The sequence below is a fragment of the Rana temporaria genome, chromosome 1, assembly GCF_905171775.1.
Source record: "Rana temporaria chromosome 1, aRanTem1.1, whole genome shotgun sequence".
Classification (NCBI taxonomy): Eukaryota; Metazoa; Chordata; class Amphibia; order Anura; family Ranidae; genus Rana; species Rana temporaria.
Window position 1 is genome coordinate 151,555,480 of NC_053489.1, and position 13,928 is coordinate 151,569,407.

A 13,928-nucleotide genomic window follows, 5' to 3' on the forward strand; every position below is an offset into this window, starting at 1 on the left:
TGACAGGTCCCAGGCAATCGCCTGTCCAATCAGATGGCGCAGCACCGCTCGCGCATGCACAGTGAATGCCCGGCCGTGAAGCCGAAAGCTGTCACGGCCGGGTGCCCACAGTTAGGATGGAGACGCCGGCGGAGCTGGGGGAGAGGAGCAGGTAAGTGTAGCCGTGCGGCACGGCGCTGGACAGTGGAGCAGGTAAGTGTATGTTTATTAAAAGCCAGCAGCTACACTTTTTGTAGCTGCTGACTTTTAATAAACATAAAAAAATGAGTGGAACACCCCTTTAAAGGGACGTACCTGTACCTGTATGCCCATTTGCCTGTCCGTGCCATTCTGCCGACGTAAAAGTGCGTGCGCTGGTCGGCAAGTGGTTAAGGTGTGGGTCTGAGATGGCTGCAAAAAGCCACCACCCTAATTTCCGTGTACCCTTTCCCACCCCTCTAGTTTATTTAGGGGGTGACTTCAGGGACAAGATATCTACGTATACCCTCATCCCTATTTCACCCATATATATATATATATATATATATTTGCTCATCTCTAGACAGAAAACCAATTATTTTTGTACCACTATTGCCAAAATTAGAATTGTAATCTGTTTGCCGGGGCAATGTCCATTTCCCAAAAACTTGGGACGCTGTTTAAAATCTACATAAAAACAGAATGCAATGATATGGAAATCTCACAAACCCATATTTTATTCACAATATAAAGCATATCAAATGTTTCAACTAAGAAAATGTACCATTTTAAGAAAGAAATTAGGTAATTTTGAAATTGATAGCAGCAACACCCTCAATAGTTGGGAGAGGGCCATATTTACAACAGTGTAGTATCACCTTTTTTTTTTACAACACTCTGTATTTGTCTGGGAACTGAGAAGACCACTTGCTAGAGTTTTGTGAGAGGAATGCTGTCCCATTCTTGTCTGATATAGGATTCTAACTGTTTAACAGTTCTGAGTCTTCTTTGCCATATTTTTGTTTCAAGATGCACCAAAAAAAATTCAGTTGGTGAAAGGTCTGGACAGGCAGGCAGGCAGTCCAGTTAAGCACCCGGACTCTTCTACCATGAAGCCATGCTGTTGTCATAGATGCAGTATGCTGTTTGGCATTGTCCTGCTGAAATATGCAAGGCCTTCCCTGAAGGACACATCATCTGGATGGATGCATATGTTGCTTTAAAACTTAGATATATCTTTCAGCATTGATGGTGCTTTTACAAGATGTTCAAGCTGGCCATTTTATACACACTAATGAACACCTATACCAGTGATGGCGAACCTTTTTAAGCCTGAGTGCCCAAACTGCAACGCAAAATCAACGTATTCATTCCAAAGTGCCAACATATACAGAACTTGATGAGCGTGGGATATGATGTCTGGGGGTGAACATGTGACACATCAGAAATCATTGTGTATTCACTATGTAGTCAGTGTTTTGTACAAGAAGATCTAAAACTAGAACACATTTGACAAAAGTTACATTTTTTGGAAGCTGTCCTAGCATTGTGCAATCAAATTCCAGTATCACTATTCTAACTATACATTAATATTCAATACACGCAAGTTGCATGACAGGTGTACTTTAAATTACTAGTTGTTCAGTAGAAGCACTGGCTGAATGATAAACAAATCCTGTTACAGGGGGTGACATGCAACCAGCAACTCTCCAATGCAGCAGAACTTCCCAGTCCCCCCATTCCCTGCTGGCACACATTATGCTCTCTTTGGTTAAGGCATGTTGAGATCTGTAGTTCTACTCCAGCTGAAGACATACTGGTTGCCCTGCATTGCTGTAGCAGAAGACTACTTAGAAAATCTCTCATTCCTGACCATCTTCATAGACCTCAATGTCCAGGAAACATCCTTCTGAAAGTGAACATTCAAAGACAACTGTAGCAATGCTTTACCAATGGTTCACTCACAATGCCTGTGCAGTTCAATGCACGTCAAATGCAAACTTCCAGCAGCATCTCTACACCTCTCTACACCTCTAATGCCAGTGATTCTGGACTGTCTGTCATGTGACTCTGGTATCATGAAATATAGGGGGGTGTCAGGGACAAAAACTATATGTATTTACATCTCATACTGTACTGCAGTGATCTCTGCAAAATCTAGCAGGCATTCCCAGCCAGATAAACCTGAATAGCCAACATAAAGCATGAGACATCTGCTGTAACACAGACCACATATAAACAACATTATTCTGACAATTCCATATTTTGTGGCAATGTTGGGAACAAGAAGAAAAAAAAGTCCCCAAGGAATAGATTCTATTTGAAGAGGCACAGTAACAGTGTACACAGCTAAACACATTTATTCCCCACACAGCATGTACACTTACTTTAACGATTGCCACAGCACTCCAATGCATCAGCCGACTCAGTCAGTTCCCGGGCATAAGAACGGCCTGTGATTGGGCAGCTTCAGTAGGCACCATCACGGCCCCCCATTGGCTCAATTCCCACCACATGTTCCGCCTGCCATCCAACCCGGAGCAACCCTTCATCTCCTCCACGCCCCATCCTAGACACAGCCCCCCATTGGCTCAATCCCCACCACATGTTCCGTCTGCCATCCAACCCGGAGCAACCCTTCATCTCGTCCACGCCCATCCTAGACACATCATCCCTGGCTCCAGAGACTTATGGGAGATGTAGTTCTATGTGAAGGGGAGCTGTGGACGCGATATACCGAGTCAGTACAGGATTTTCTCACGTGCCCACAGAGAGGGCTCGGCGTGCCGGCTGTGGCACGCGTGCCACAGGTTCGCCATCACTGACCTATACCATCAGAGATGCAGGCTTTTTAACTGAGCTCTGATAACAAGCCATCCTCTCCTCTTAAGTCAGGAGGACGTGGCAGTGGTTGCCAAAAAGAATGTAAAATTTTGATTCGTCTGACCACAGAACAATTTTCCACTTTCCAAAAGACCGTTTTATATCATGATCACTTCGGATCACTTTCAATTATGTTCAGATATGGCTTCTGCTTTGCATGATAGTGCTTTACTTTGCATGTTTGGATGCTTTGGCAAACTATGTTCACAGGCAGTGATTTTGGAAGTTTTCCTAGGCCCATGTAGTGATATCTATCACAGAATCATGACTGTTTTTAATGCAGTGCTCTCTAAGGGTCTGAAGTTCAAGGGCATCCAGTATTGCATTTCGGCCCTGTCCCTTGTGCACCGAGATTTCTCCAAATTCTTGTAATCTTTTGATGATAGTATGCACTGTACATATTGATATATTACTGTTTCAAAAAGTTCTTCCAGCTCATCCTTGTTATTACCACAGATTTTTCTTGCGCTGTCCCAACTTTTTTGAGACGTGTTGCTGCTATCAATTTCAAAATTACCTTATTTTTTTCCTAAAATTTAAAATTTTCTTAGTGTAAACATTTGATGTTTTCCATTTTCTACTCAGAGTAAAATATGGATTCATGACATTTGAAAATCATTGCATTCTGTTTTTTATGTAGATTGTACACAGCATCCTAACTTTTTTGGAATTGGGGTTATAGATTCTTTTCTTTGAGATGGTTAATTAATTTTACTTGGCCAGATTATACATCTTATTTAAAATTGCCTAAAATGTTCTTTCTTCCTTTAAGAAAATTTTGATTGAGAAGGCAGAGGAATGTTATAATTTGAGGCTGGGTTGTGTCAAACAAAAAGCCTAAAAAATACAGAGGAAAGGAAAGTGGAATGCTGATACAATCTGTAGGGTTGTAACTTTTACTTTTATAAACTTATATTATCTTTTATTATTATCATTATTTCATTTTAATTTGTTCATTTATTGGTCACTCGCTTCACTATTAAGATAATTTGAAGTAGTGTGGAAAATTAAAGGAAGTTATCAATTAACCTATATACAATAATTAGTTGTGTATCAACATGAAACTGTACCACTTGTAATTTTAAATGTTATCCTATTGACTACCAACCTCAATATAACTATACACTCAGAACCATCAAGTTCCTCAGAATACATTTCATTCCAATCCCAGCATATTGTCCTCTTTGTGGAGTTGGGGTCATATAACTAAACTATTCTCTGGAAACTGAGCCTACAGCCTTTAAAACCAGACCCACCCTGTCTACTGGTTAAATCGGCAACCTTTTACCAGTTGACTTCCAACCGCAGCTGGGACAACAGAAAGCAAATTCTTTACCATGCACTCTTGCAGACATATTGTGGGCTTTGCTTCATGACATCCACACTGAAGAGAATTCACACTGTTCTAATACTACACATAAGGACTCACTTACTAAAATAATATCTTTAAAGCTGAACTCCAGTAAAAAGAAAACAAATTTCCCTTGCAGTGGAGCTGCCATGTACTGCAAGAGCTAAATGCTCATTTAGGACTAAGGAGCCCTCAAAAATCAGATTTACTTACCCGATCCTCCTCCCCTGCAGGCTTCCTTCTGACTGTAAGACTGGTTCCTGCAGACTCCCCTATGCTCCAGCACTCGCAGGTCCTCTGATGTCATCTGAAGTCCAATGCAGAGCATATAGTCCTGCAATGGATGTGTGGATGCCGAAGGAAAATCTACTGCCAAAGCATAGGGGACTAGAAGAGTGTAGAGGATTGGTTAAATGCTGGGGCAGCCCCACTGCTCGGGAGGATTTTTCTATTCCCCAGAGATGGACTTTAACCCCCCTGGCGGTATTCCCGAGTCTGACTCAGGGTTAGAGTTTTGTGCTAGGATCGGTAACCCCGAGTTAGACTCGGGCTCGCCACGCTGGATCCACAGGCAGTGTTTTGTTACCTTGTTCCTGGATCCAGCGATGCCACCGCGCTGTGTGAGCGAGCGGGACCTCGCTCGATTCACACAGTGTCCTCCTGTGCTGCCAATCTCTGTTCCCTGCGGAGTTACAAAAACGTAAACAAACACACTACATACAGTATACTGTAATCCTATAGATTAGAGTACTGTATGTAAAAATTATACACCCCCCTTGTCCCTAGTGGTCTGCCCAGTGTCCTACATGTACTTTTATATAATAAAAACTGTTCTTTCTCCCTGCAAACTGTAGATTGTCCATAGTAGGGTTGTCCCGATACCACTTTTTTAGGACCGAGTACAAGTACCGATACTTTTTTTCAAGTAGTCGCCGATACCGAATACCGATACTTTTTTTAAATGTGTCCCCAAATGCAGCCATGTCCCCCCCATATGCAGCCATGTCCCCCACATATGCAGCCATGTCCCTCTAGCCATGTCCCTCACATATGCAGCCATGTCCCTCTAGCCATGTCCCTCACATATGCAGCCATGTCCCTCTAGCCATGTCCCTCACATATGCAGCCATGTCCCTCACATATGCAGCCATGTCCCTCTAGCCATGTCCCTCACATATGCAGCAATGTCCCTCTAGCCATGTCCCTCACATATGCAGCCATGTCCCTCTAGCCATGTCCCTCACATATGCAGCAATGTCCCTCTAGCCATGTCCCTCACATATGCAGCCATGTCCCTCACATATGCAGCCATGTCCCTCTAGCCATGTCCCTCACATATGCAGCCATGTCCCTCTAGCCATGTCCCTCACATATGCAGCAATGTCCCTCTAGCCATGTCCCTCACTTATGCAGCAATGTCCCTCTAGCCATGTCCCTCACATATGCAGCCATGTCCCTCTAGCCATGTCCCTCACATATGCAGCCATGTCCCTCACATATGCAGCAATGTCCCTCTAGCCATGTCCCTCACATATGCAGCAATGTCCCTCTAGCCATGTCCCTCACATATGCAGCCATGTCCCTCTAGCCATGTCCCTCACATATGCAGCCATGTCCCTCACATATGCAGCCATGTCCCTCTAGCCATGTCCCTCACATATGCAGCAATGTCCCTCTAGCCATGTCCCTCACATATGCAGCCATGTCCCTCTAGCCATGTCCCTCACATATGCAGCAATGTCCCTCTAGCCATGTCCCTCACATATGCAGCCATGTCCCTCACATATGCAGCCATGTCCCTCTAGCCATGTCCCTCACATATGCAGCCATGTCCCTCACATATGCAGCAATGTCCCTCTAGCCATGTCCCTCACTTATGCAGCAATGTCCCTCTAGCCATGTCCCTCACATATGCAGCCATGTCCCTCTAGCCATGTCCCTCACATATGCAGCCATGTCCCTCACATATGCAGCAATGTCCCTCTAGCCATGTCCCTCACATATGCAGCAATGTCCCTCTAGCCATGTCCCTCACATATGCAGCAATGTCCCTCTAGCCATGTCCCTCGATGTGGCAGCGCGATGCGGCGGCAGCGGCGGGGGGGGAAAGGGGGGGGAAGTATTCTATTTAGGTATCCTGGGTATTTGCGTGAGTACGAGTACTCCCGCAAATACTCGGTATCGGTCCCGATACCGATACTGGTATCGGTATCTGGACAACCCTAGTCCATAGCAACCAAAAGTGTCTTTTTATGTCAAAAATGGTTTTAGAGCAGCTAGAAAACAGCGATAATAAATTATAATCACAAAAATAAAAGTAATGACAGCGACAATTCTGCAACTGAGCAAATTTCAGTGATTTTGAGTTGATTACATTATTGAATAATTGTTATTATAATTATATTATTATTTGTTATAATTATTTATAAATATTTATTATATTATAATTTATAATTTTGTTTTTAAAAAAAATTCATACCTGGGATCCCTACAATACTCTTGTTTGGTCAGATTTAAGTGAGTTATTCCTAAGAATTACAGGCCTACAGTATAAAACGCCAAATTTCCTTGCAAATAATGGTATCGCTTTCAGCACCTTTTTTCTGAAAGAATCATACCGCCAGGGAGGTTAATGTAAAGTACAACTGCTGACTTTTGTTATTTTTCAATTTTGGACAGGGAGGGGTAAGAACCACTATATGTGATCTCACTGGAGAGATATCCTATCGTTTTATGTTGGAACAAGAAGTGATGAGAATTCTGACCAATTGGGACACAGATTTTTACAAAATATTTAAATTTTCAGTACAATGGGGAAGGATTATAAACTTTGTCAGGTTGCTAATGCTCCCTTCCTGTCCCAGTGGAGACAGGAAATATCCATATTAGGATCTGGGACAGCAAAATTAAAGCAAGGAACTTACTCTTCCTAAGTCTATCCAAAAACTATTGGCTGGAAGTGGGCCTTAACCGGTAACTTTGTGGCAGTTTCAAATATCCAGTCATGTCCCAGGAAAGAAACTTTTCTTGACTGCACAATTAAGGTGTATAGTGGCAGCATAAACATGATTAATTATTATTAACATATTATAATATAAATGTACAATTAAAAAAAAAAAAAAAAAAAATATATATATATATATATATATATATATATATATATATACATACACACACATGTATAGATAGTGGGTTTTACAGTAATTTATGTGCCTGGGAAGGTTTTCAAGTTAGGAGAGGGTTTTTTTTTTTTTTCAAACATCAGAACAAAGATGGAAATAGCCATTTCCCACCAAACCACAATAAAATACATGGAGTGTGTTTCTAACATGCACTTAACATTAAGGGTCCCTAGGGAAACAGTCCCTACATAGGCACTACATGTCATTATCTGCTCATCATTTAACATAGGGTATAAACTAGTCCATAAAATGCCAGAGATTCTAAGCACAGGGACCAACAAACACTAATGAACTGGAAAAAGAAATACTAGAAGTCCATAGTATTTGACTACATACTTAAGTGAAGGGCAGCTGCAGGCTTTCTCCTTTTTATAAAAGGAAACCTGGGTCAAATATACACTTTGTTAATTAGCGTGCTACCAGAAAACACTGAGTGACAGCAGCCTGGAAATCGGAAACCTCACACCACTTACCGGTATTTTATACAGATAAATATTTTTCACAGATAGTCCACCGGAGAATTAAGGGACCTTTCAGGTTTAAATTGTCAAAACCCCGTAACTCACTTTTTCTCTTAGGGACTCCCTATCTATATCAACAAGAAACAGATCAAGAGCAATTATAGCCCATTCTGGAAGGACTGACCATGAGTCTAATCCTGAAGAAATAGTTGCATAGAAAGTAATGTAACACCACTGGGAAAGCCTGGCTTCTGAAGGGGAATGTTACAATTATGCATGACAAGATGCAATTGAGAATGAGGATTGCTGTGATGGCCTTTCATAACTGCAGAGGGATTCTATACAGCTCTGCATGATCACCGCTATGGGCTACCCCATCCTAACATAACTCAATAGAAAATATGTAATTCAAATTCCATACACTTTTTTTTTTAATTTTTGATGGCTTCTCAGATTTTTTAATAATATATGAGCTGTGTGCTATGGTGCACAGTGGGTAAGAAATTCCACACCTGTTGTTAGCATAGGCAATTTTTCACTTAATTTTTCTTTGGGATGTAGCATATTCAATTTTTTTTTTATATATATATAAAGTTTTAATTAGCCCAGTAAAGTCTAGAATTCATTTTTGAAAAAACATATAGTGTGAACCTGATAATGAATGTTTCCTAATAAAAGTTATTGTTGATTTCTTGTGTAGAATTACTAGTGAACAAAAAATACATATGAAGCTGCTAAATTGAAGTGTCACTAAAGGAATTTTTTTTTTGGGTAGTGCCAAGAGGATTAGAACCACAGTGAGGTTTTTATTGTTGTCTGTGCCCCCGTTAGGGAGATTCACACTCTATATTTGTCCTGTTTACCATTATCATCAAAAGTGAAAAGAAAGTCCTAAATTTTAGAATGTCATTGGAACAGCAATACAGGGGAACTCTTTGAATGGGGACATTAGTTCCAATGATTCCCTCACTTTGGAGGAATTTCTTCTCACTTCCTGTTTTGCCTATGAGACAGGATATGAAGGGAAATCTCTGCAATGGGACACAGATGGAAAAAAAACAGACAGGGATTGTTACCTTCTCTTACTCTATCCAAAACTAAAAAAAAATTGCCCTGAGTGATACTTAAAGTCGCATTTTTTTAAAATCTAAGTAAAACAATTTTGTAAAAAGAATGTAAAGAATATTCCTCTCTCTTTATACAGACAGGTCAACTGGAGTGTGTGCGATGGATGGTTAGTGAGACTGAAGCCATTGCAGAGCTGAGTTGTTCGAAGGATCACCCTAGCCTTATCCACTATGCAGCCAACTATGGTCAGGTATGTTATTTAAACTTCCTATGTGTTTTATGAACTAATAAAGATAAAAAAAAATAAGAAAGGAAATGAGCATTCTTCTGAATCTACTGGCAATAGGTAGAAGAAAAAAAACTAAGAAAGCCCCTAAGAGAGCAGCAGTGTTCCTTTGAGTCTCCATTGTCCACTGTAGAACTGCTGATCCTCCAAAAAACATTTTAAAATGCTGAAAGGCAAATTTCCTGTCTGACAGGCTTCAGATTAAAGTTGCTGTTTGCATTGAGTTACATGAGCCCAGAGTCACTAACCCTATAGTGGAGGGGTTACTTTGGCTGCTGGTTGACCTTTTGGAAAAAACTGAACGGTAGGGCGGCATGCCCAAGGGGGAGTGCAGGAACTGAGCAATTGTCAGTGTAACAAGCAAGCAGGAGCCAAGTTTTAAGGCAGTTTTGTGTCATTGAAAGAGATGCTTTAGAAAAAACAGAGACGCAGCAGACATTTATAGAGATGAGCTGAGCCTGTGCTGAGCCAAAATCGAGCTTGTACTTAACAGGCTGCCTTCCAATGCACTTTGGTTCAGTCCGCAAATCCACTTCCCCAGTTGTCAGCAGGTATATGATCTAGCTAACGTTACATATGCCAATATTTTGATAGCAACACCTATTTCCCATGCAGCAAGTTCATGTTCAGTTCGAGGACAATTGGAATAGTAGTAGATGAGGAAGGTATGACACAGGAACTCCAACCAACAGATCTCACCTCTGGAGAGAAATAAGGAAACGACATGACATTTAACACACCCTATTTCTTGCAATGTTTAATTTTCATTGCTGGGTGGAATTGTCTTCTAAATTGTGCAGATGCTAAGCTCTTTTAGAATTCTATATATAAAAAAGGGTTAGCTTGTCCTTTTTGCATAACATTCACACCCAGTGATACTAAATAATAGCACTAGGCTGCAGGATCAGATTTGTCGGATACTATAATAGAAATTCCAGTAAAAATACACTGACCCAGCCATGTAAACCCAGCGATGAGCGAGGCAAATTTTTCTAAAGGGCAGTTCATTCAAATTTGTAATTAACAATAAGTGAATAAATATTCTACAGCAACTGGCTTTGTTCTAAAGCCATATATTAAACATATACCTAGATGCCTCAGAAAATTCAATTTTTCTGAGGCTGGGTTCACACACATGCAAATTGGATGCGGCTTTCGCATGACAGGAAAATGTGTAATCGACGCTCAATTTGAAGAAGGGTCTGGTGCGTGTTTGGGTCCTGTTCAGTTGCGAATTCAGGCAAAAATTTTGACCTGCACTGCACATGAACCGGTGAACAGGCACAAACCCGCGGCCGCAAATGTGTGAACCTGGCCTAAAGGAACTAGCATTAGAGTATAAGAGAAGCTGTGACTTTACCTTTTGAGGATTCCTTCCCCATGTCTGTCATGATGATCCATTGACTTCCATGCTGTCTGGGTTGCTGACCTGAAGTATAAAGATAGAAAATGTTGCCACTTTTTTGCCTCACACTAAGCTGGTTGAGAAATTATTGAAGTCGGCCATGACACATTCCCAACAGAAATATATAGAAGGTAATTGTAACAGAGTGCTTGGCAAGACTCTTGTTTTTAAAAGGTAAATTACATTTTATTTATTTTTATTTTTTAGACATGCTGTGCGAATAGGAACACATAACAATATATTGTGGGGTTTTCACAAATTTGATTGCAAATGTGGAAATACATTTTAAGCTGTCAATAGAGACATGGCAGTATGTGAACTGTTTGTTAAACAAGACTTTCTTTATTTTAGGAAAAGACCATATAATAGGAGCCAGTCATGTAGAAATCCCTTTTTTTTTCAAGGGTTCAAAAACGCTTTTCTGCAACTGTACTGCAAGCTTAACGTGACAAAACCCTCTCCTGTTCCAAGCCGTTAGAAGTGTACAGTATAGTCTGCAGGAGCAATTGCAACCTTACTTGGGCATGATGTATATACCAGAGGGGAAATGAAACACAGGACATATAATGAATAACAGTTGTTAAGTGGCCTCATAAAACATAGCCAATATACCTGGCTTTTAGTGACCTCTATTAAACAGCGTTATGCGGAAAGTTTGTAGTCTACTAAATATTATCTTCTATCCAAATATTTTTTTCATAGGAAAAAATACTACTGTGGCTGCTTCAGTTTATGCAAGAACAGGGGATTTCCCTTGATGAGACTGACAAATGTGGGAACAGTGCTGTTAATATAGCTTCTCAGCATGGATATCTAGGCTGCATTCAGGTAACAAAAAGTATTCTTCTAATTCTTTTTCTGGGAAATGATGAAAGATGTATTCTGGCTGAATCTCTACAGGCAGATTTATGTGTGATTCAATCACTGTAATATGAAACACCTGTACCAAGAAGGTACATCTGCAGTGAATGTTTAGTGAATGTCACTTGCACTGCTTTATACATACTGGTACATCCTCAAAGTCTTTCAGTAATTTAACCACTTGCTGTCTTTAGGCTCTATATATCAAGTGGTTATACCAAGGTTATGGCTGCAATTGGCAAATGTTTTTTTCAGTACTAAATACTTTGGACGGTCTACTTTCCAAAAATAGATTATTTGTGGGTCCTGGTATTTGTACGGTCCTGGCATTTTCAGGCCTCAAGCAAGGAGATCCACACATTAGGACTGATCGATTTTCATATATATATACCATAGTTTGTAGACTCTATAAGTTTGAGGATGAACGTCTGAACCTACATTAGTGTTCTCCCCACATACCAGTGGGGTCTTTATGCTTGTTAAATGCTAATCAAACAGAATTCTATACAACAATTCTTTCCATTTGTGTTAAATGCTTTTATTGATTTTTTTTTGAATAAATCATATATTTTTAAAAATACCCTGTCCTAATCCCTGGGTACCGAGATAGTCCATAACATTATGAGGTGTCGTGGGGTAGTACTTTGGAGTAACCACTGACTAACCCTTTTATCTCTTCCATTGTCTAAATTAAGGATGGTGGTACCCACCCCTACTTGGCTAATTAATTGAGGCAATATCCCTGTATCTACAGACTAAATAATATACACTGATATAGGTTATTTTTTTACCAAAGAAATGTAGCAGTGTACATTTTGACCTAAATTTATGAAGAAAGATTATTTGAAAGATTTTGTAGCAGAAACAAAGAAAATTGTTCGATCTTATTTTTGTTTATTTAGAAAAAAAAAAAAAAAAAACAGTGGTGATTAAATACCTCCAAAAGAAAACTATATATATGTGTGAAAAAATTAAGAAAAAAATCTCATATGGGTACAGTGTTGCATGACCGAGCAATTGTCATTGAAAGTGTGAAAGTGCTGCAAGCTGAAAATTGGTATGTGGAGAAAAGGGGGTGAAAGTGTCCGAAAGTGTTTAAAGAGGAACTGCAGTCTTTCATTCCCCCTCCCCACCATTTTTCCCGACTTACCCTTTACTGTCTTCTGCACAGTAATCATTTTCATCTAGCCAGTGGATCCAGCATTGAACTGCTGGGATCCTCCTCCCTGCAGCCACTGCACGGGTCCAACACCACCATGTTGTCTGTGACAGATACTGGCTTTTCCAGGTGCAGTTGCCGCTAGCCCAGCCCCCCACCTCTTTGCTGAATGGGGCATCCCAGGAGGCATCGGGGGACTAGGTGAATTCCAAAAACCAGGGGGCAGGCCCAGCCTTTCACTCAGAAAAAAAATGTGCAAGTAAACAAAAAAGCAATATCAGCACTGCAATGAGGCAGCAGGATGGAGAGGAGGAGAGTTCCATGGGAGGGTGAAGGTCTGTTTTAAATATAGCGAGCAAAAGGTGCACTTGGCTAGTCACTATGGCCCTTATTCACAGAGAGCATGGTGCACATTACACCGCCGTAGCGCACATTGTACGGCACGCCAACGTAGTGCAGAGAGGCAAGCATTGCATTTAGCCAGCCAGTGCTCCCAACACTGCGCCAGCTCGGTGTGGGTTTTGAAGGTGCACGCCGGCGTAGGTGGAAGTGGGCGTGACCCCATGCAAATGAGGCGTGACCCCATGCAAATGATGGGCCGAGCGCCAGACAGGTACGTATCACAAACTGCGCATGCGCCGTGACGTGGACGCATGCACAGCACCCCCCTGCGCCTGCTCACAATCACGCCGGCACAACTGCCTAAGCTACGCCGGATCACCGCGTACGCCGTGAACATAACATACGCCCAGCCAGACACACGTCCAACGCACAATATGCCGGCTTGTGTTCCCTGGTGCAGACCTGTCCATGTCTGTTGCCGGGTTGCACCTCATTTATGGGGAATAACTTTACGCCGGACGTACAACTTACACGCATCTCGCGTAGCATGCGCCGGGCACAAGCACGTTCGTGAATCGGCGTATTTCCCTCATTTGCATGTTTGAATGGCTAATCAATGGGAGCAGCACCATACGCCCAGCCCATATGTGCGCACACCCTACGCAGGCGTGTGCAAGCTACGTCGGCGGGGTGTAGCCTGTTTTTAGGCGCATGTTGGTTCGTGGGTCTGCCGCACACATACGCCGGCGCACATTTGCACTTACCTCGGTGTAACATGTTATACGTCGGCGTAAGTGCTTTGTGAATCTGGGCCTATATATTCAAAACACAGACAAATTTCCATGTGCATAGTTTTTTTCGTGACCTTATCTATAACTTACACTACATCTAAAAACTCTAATTTGCATATTTAGAAATATATATTGAAGGCACATTGTAATAGAACTGTGCATTTAATTCTAAACTATGCTG

The 13,928-nt window shown here is 41.4% G+C and overlaps 1 protein-coding gene across 5 annotated transcripts in view; it reads left to right on the forward strand.

Moving 5' to 3' along the window:
- The window catches only part of LOC120932100 (synuclein alpha interacting protein), a 336,823-nt gene that overhangs the window by 278,540 nt on the left and 44,355 nt on the right, over nucleotides 1-13,928 (forward strand). For all 5 annotated transcript variants that reach the window (XM_040344238.1, XM_040344252.1, XM_040344261.1 and 2 more), the window contains 2 exons: nucleotides 9,040-9,153; nucleotides 11,297-11,422. In XM_040344238.1, coding sequence (XP_040200172.1) covers nucleotides 9,040-9,153; nucleotides 11,297-11,422 — 240 coding nt within the window. The remainder of the gene's footprint in view (nucleotides 1-9,039; nucleotides 9,154-11,296; nucleotides 11,423-13,928) is intronic.